The 5498-nt window shown below is 42.4% G+C and overlaps 1 protein-coding gene across 14 annotated transcripts in view; it reads left to right on the top strand.

Moving 5' to 3' along the window:
• dlg1l (discs, large (Drosophila) homolog 1, like) overlaps positions 1 to 5498 on the top strand; it is a 58874-nt gene extending 53376 nt beyond the window's left edge. For 9 of the 14 annotated variants that reach the window (XM_024268671.2, XM_024268665.2, XM_024268670.2 and 6 more), the window contains 8 exons: positions 15 to 114; positions 1906 to 1947; positions 2350 to 2400; positions 3482 to 3583; positions 3666 to 3838; positions 4690 to 4799; positions 4878 to 4969; positions 5220 to 5498. In XM_024268671.2, coding sequence (XP_024124439.1) covers positions 15 to 114; positions 1906 to 1947; positions 2350 to 2400; positions 3482 to 3583; positions 3666 to 3838; positions 4690 to 4799; positions 4878 to 4969; positions 5220 to 5326 — 777 coding nt within the window. In that variant the 3' untranslated portion in view covers positions 5327 to 5498. Of the gene's footprint in view, positions 1 to 14; positions 115 to 403; positions 438 to 1905; positions 1948 to 2349; positions 2401 to 3481; positions 3584 to 3665; positions 3839 to 4689; positions 4800 to 4877; positions 4970 to 5219 lie in introns of all 14 variants that reach the window. The other 5 variants (XM_024268666.2, XM_036216283.1, XM_024268677.2 and 2 more) reach the window with 3 other exon arrangements.

The raw sequence follows: 5498 nt of genomic DNA, 5'->3' as shown, positions 1-5498 counted from the left end.
CTCCTCTTCCTCAGCAGTCCGTCAATGACAGGCGTAGAAAGAACCTGTTTACGCGAAAGTTTCCGTTCTACAAGAGCAAAGAGGCGAGCGAGCAGGAGACCAGCGACGTTGACCGTAAGTACCAGCATGGGGGGAGGGGGGGTCGGTGGCAGGAAGAGAGATCAGCTGGTCGCGGTGTGCACGTGCTCGCCGGCTGTCACGGCAGTAGGGCCTGGCCACCAGAGTCCATCAGATCTTACTTTACCTCAAAGAATCACCTGAGCAGGAAACACCCCCCATTCCCCGCTGTTGGGGGTCAGGATAGCCGCCCTGCAGCCCTGGCGGCCGGCAGCCCCCCCTGCTCTCTCTGTCTGTCGCTGTTGGTAACTGTTTGTGGCTGTTTTCTCTCCTCTGCTGCCTGCAGGACCTCATCGACGACGCCACACTCAAAAGCCACAGTAAGTCCCCCCACCCTCAACCCCCCAGTCTGCTGTCTCCACCAGGATCCTCCGATCTGTCCATCGATCTGTCCATCGATCTGTCCATCGATCTGTCCGTCACCCTTCAAGTTGAGACACAACAGTGCTAATCGTTTCTCCAGAAAGGAAGAACTTTGAACTTTCTTCTGGTTTTATTGTTCTTTCTTCTGTTCTCTCGTTCTTCTGGTTTTTTATGTTCTTTTCTTCTGTGGAGTTTGGATCATTTTAGAAGTTCTCTAAGCAGATTATGGTTTTAAGGGTCACCCCCTTGATTCAAATCTAGCGTCTGCTGTTGTCTTTCATCGTTTCCTTTACGTTAATGTTTTCTCAATGTTTTTTTTTTTTTAGCATTTGAAACTCTATTTCATTCTTCTGTGTTATTTTCATTGACTGTACATGAGAACTGGACTGTGTGAGAGTGAGGTCACCCATAGAAAATGGCTTTACTTCCAACTCAGTGAAATAAAGTCAATTCAGTTTCTACTTGTTCTTGGTCCGGTCATCGTCATGTTGGAGCAGAAATCACCAGTAAGCAGTGATTGGTACTAGTTGGTCTGAATCTCTGTTTCTATGGAAACCACTCTCCAATTAGGAGTGAGCTTGCTGGAAGGCCACCCCCACTAGCTCCAGAAAATCTATCAGACCTTTGATGTGGAACCACATCCTTTCATTGAGGCATCTGATTGGTTAGTTTACTTGAATAACTTTCGATAAAGAAAAATAATTGAAAAAAAAGAAAGTAGGATCAGCAAGAACATGTTAAAAAGGTATCAGAGCAAGAATGGGTATTCTAATCAATATAAGTTCTTCCTAGGATGGAAGGGGTCACTCAGTCAGTTCTCTCATACAGTCGATGGTTATTTCTTGATTCGACTACAGTCCTCAATCATGTCTTAAGAAGCTTGTAATGGTTCCTGGTGGACACACAGTCTGAGACCAGACCTCCTCATCTACCTTCCTTTCTTCTTCAAAGTCCTTTATGAACCTCCATGACTCCTCTTTCATCAGATTGTGATGTTTCTCATCTTTCCTCAAACTGTTGAATATTGAAACATATCAGTGCAGAGAATCTGAAGGACATTTGAACAAAGGTTCAGTCCTGGATCTGCAGATGGTCGGCGGGTTTCTCTAAACGTTTTGGAGTGCATGTGTTTTCAACACCCACCTAAATGGAGAAAAAAAACACTGCAAATCTGTTTCAGTTCTACAGATACACATTTATGGTTTTGGTCTCACATCGGTTTTTCAGTTCTGTAAAGACACGTTCCATTTAAAGCAAGCTGCTCATCTGTTCAATAATCCAATCAATCAGAAATGGGCAGTAAGATGTTTTCTACACGAGCACAGAGTCTGGCCTTCTGAAGCATCTGACCGTGCTGATCGGGTCTCGGAGCAAAGCATTGTGGGTCAGCGCTGACCCGCCGTGTCCTGTCTGTTTTGATTCCAGAGCACGTGACCTCTAACGCCAGCGACAGCGAGAGCAGCTGCCGTAAGTCTGCCGGCTTCCCTCACTAACAACTGCTGCCGACTCTCTGCAGCGAGCCTATTGGCTGATTACTGCATGATGTCACACTGGCTGCTGATGGACTGCACATGTGGGGGGCAGTTGAGCAACCAAAATCAAGTATTTGTTCTAACCGGAAAACGCAAAACTGAGGGTTCAGTTTGCAGAAACCATCCTTCTTTTGCTGGAACCCACCCAAGTGTGTTTCCACTTCAAACCGGCGTCTAAACCGAGAAGCTGAACTCTATAGCTTTAAGGAAGGTTTCATAGGTTTACGGAATGAAAGCTCGGAAACTACTTTCAAGCTAACCCTCTTCTTCTATCCTTCATCCATCCTTCCTCCTCCTCCTCTCTGGCCTCTCCTAAACTGAGCATGTGTGTTTTCAGGTGGTCAGGAGGAGCTGGTGCTGTCGTATGAGCCTGTGACTCAGCAGGAAGGTGAGGAATTCAGAATTATGTCTATCGTCTAATATCTGACACCACGTCTGAACTGGTGGAGTGAGGATGAGAAGCTCATAGATAAAAGTTTAATAACAAAACTTAAGTGTAAAAAAATCCTTAAAAGAAGTTTTCCTCTTAATGTTTATGAAGTTTCTTTATAGACCTGAAACACTTGAAAAACCAACAGCTTTACCAAACTAACTATTTCTACTAATGCATGACAGTTGTGTTGAGCTGTAAATATTATTGGTGAGCAAATGCAGTGGACCCTCGTTATATCACAGTTTATCTTTGTTTCGCAAATTTGTATTTTTGTGGATTTTTATTTTTTTAAATGGCACAATGTGTTCTGTGTCCTGATCGGTTGATTGGCTTGTCAATCAGTCTCAGTGACATGTTTCCTGTTCAGAATGTGTTCAGTTTATTAAATCTACATAAATTTTAGATCATAGTGAGATCTTTGTTTTCATTCTATAATACTGGACTTAGTTTTTTAATGAATTTCAAGGGTTTAAACAAGAGATAAGAGTGTGAAAATGTTCATTTCTGTCTGTAGTGAAGGGTTTACCGTCTTAAAAAGAATAAAGATGACTACTTTTTTGGTTTTACCTATTGCTGGTTATTTTTAGAGCCTTTGATGTTGAGATCTTTTTCTGGTTTCTTAAAATCAATAAATTTTCTTCATAGTTTCAGACCATCGGGTATAAAAACTTTAGGCTTCTTGATAAAAGTTCTGCTCGCACTTAGTTTGTTCTTACCAGCTCCATAAAAACGTCAGAATCCGACTTAATTCATTATGATTCTTATAATCTATTGTAGTCCAGCTCATTCAAATAAAATCATTATATCATATATAACAGCTTGGTGTAATCTTTGTTCTGATGAAGGAAGTTGACAGGAGAACTCCCTCTAAAGGGAAGATGAATGAAAAACCTCTAGAACCAAACATCGACATCATAGAGTAAACTAAAATGTGTCTCAGCTTTATTTTCCAAGGTAATAAAAGTATTTACATGCTGGAGTTGAAGAAGATTGACGTTCGTTCTGCTCTGACCTAACCACTCTCTCCCTCTGACAGTCGGCTACACCCGGCCCGTCATCATCCTCGGCCCCATGAAGGACCGCATCAACGACGACCTCATCTCCGAGTTTCCCGACAAATTCGGTTCCTGCGTCCCACGTAGGCAGAACGTCCAATCAGCTGACGGTTAAAAGGCTTTGGGTTGCTTCTGGTTTCTGAGACCCCCCCCCTGTTCCCACAGATACGACGAGGCCCAAGCGGGAATACGAAGTGGACGGCAGAGATTACCACTTTGTGGTGTCGAAGGAGCAGATGGAGAAAGACATCCAGGACCATCACTTCATTGAGGCGGGGCAGTACAACAACCACCTGTACGGAACCAGCGTCCAGTCGGTCCGGGAAGTGGCTGAGAAGGTCAGGCCTGTTGCCATGGAAACGGTGTTAGATCATTAGTGTTGTAATGCGATTTAATTTTTGTGTTATCAATTAATCGTGACTTGTAATTAATTAATCTATTTAATTGATTTTAATCGCAATTTTCAACCCATTAACCATAAAAAGCCTAATTTTGAGGTAGTTTACTTAAGGTTGTGACATTCTGATGCTGTACAAAAAAAAAGGTGGCTTTATAATTTTATTTTAATCATAAAAGATTTCCAACCGTTTTATTTTTTTTTAAATCTTGAACAAATTACAAAATATAAAAAACAAAAAAAAACATCAGGTCCAAAGTGCTAATTTACTACATCAAAAAACAGTAGGAACACTGTCATGAGAAATACAAAAAATATTGAGCACAATATTCTTATTAATACCATAATTCAAATGTTGATATACTTTATTCCACAGTTTATATCAACAGCAGGAGAGTAGAAAAGACATGAGAGTTATTATATAGTTTCCTTAAACCTGTTTGGATGAATTAAAGACTGGGATGAAGTAAAAAAGAAATAAAGAGAATCTAAGAAGGAAGAAATTGACGGAATTGAACTATTTAGACTTTTTTATTTGATTAAATAAATTGTTACTTGATCATCTGGACAAAACAAGCAATAAGAGATGAATTTTTCTTCTAAAATTATGCCTTTTTTTAATTCTAATGAACATCACCATTCTCAAAAAGGAGCAGAGAACCGTTTGGGGTGAAGCTGTTCCCGTGACTTTTTCAAATTTTGTCTAAAAACGTAATTAAAAGACTACCGGAAAGGCTTTTATTGATATATTTTTATGAAATGGCTGTTGAAATTGTCTCTCTGAATCTCCAGGGTAAACACTGCATCCTGGACGTATCAGGGAACGCCATCAAGCGCCTCCAGCTGACTCAGCTCCACCCTATTGCCATCTTCATCAAGCCCAAATCTGTAGAGAACATCATGTGAGTCGGGGTTTCTTTTACCTCCTCCCTTCCTAAAGCCAGACGGTCGCTCATTTTGCTCGTCTGTCCCTCCTGTAGGGAGATGAACAAGCGTCTGACGGAGGAGCAGGCCAAGAAGACCCTCGACAGAGCCGCCAGGCTGGAGCACGAGTTCACCGAGCACTTCACAGGTGACGGGATTTTGGGGGACTTTAACACCGGAGCTCAAGAGTTTATGTTCGTTGACTTACTGTAGCTTTTGAACCGTTAACACCATCAACGTCATTCCAGTAGATTGTGAAGGAGAAAAGCGGCTCGACGAGCCGCTTTTCTCCTTCACAATCTACTGGAATGATGTTGATCGCGTTAACGGTTGAACAGCTCCAGTATGTTAAAGATTTTGTGTTGAAGCGTCACTAACTGCGTGTCGTTTGTGTGCAGCCATCGTGCAAGGTGACACGCTGGAGGAGATTTACGAGCAGGCCAAGCACATCATTGAGGAGCAGTCGGGTCCTTTCATCTGGGTCCAGTCCAAGGAGAAGCTATAAAGAACTCCCTCCCTATTTCCTCACTTTTCATTGGTTTATTTTAAAAGGAGGAGCCCCCCCCCATCATCAGCAGCTAAGCGGACTCACGTTGCACAATCAGACTTCATGGTGTGTTCAATGACCGTCAGGGCAAAGCACACAGGAAGCAGCATCACAGTGGGGAGAAAGTTCC

This window comes from Oryzias melastigma, linkage group LG17 (assembly GCF_002922805.2).
Source record: "Oryzias melastigma strain HK-1 linkage group LG17, ASM292280v2, whole genome shotgun sequence".
Taxonomy (NCBI): domain Eukaryota; kingdom Metazoa; phylum Chordata; class Actinopteri; order Beloniformes; family Adrianichthyidae; genus Oryzias; species Oryzias melastigma.
Note: the sequence above shows the minus strand (reverse complement) of the source record. Positions and strands in the feature narration are given on the sequence as shown.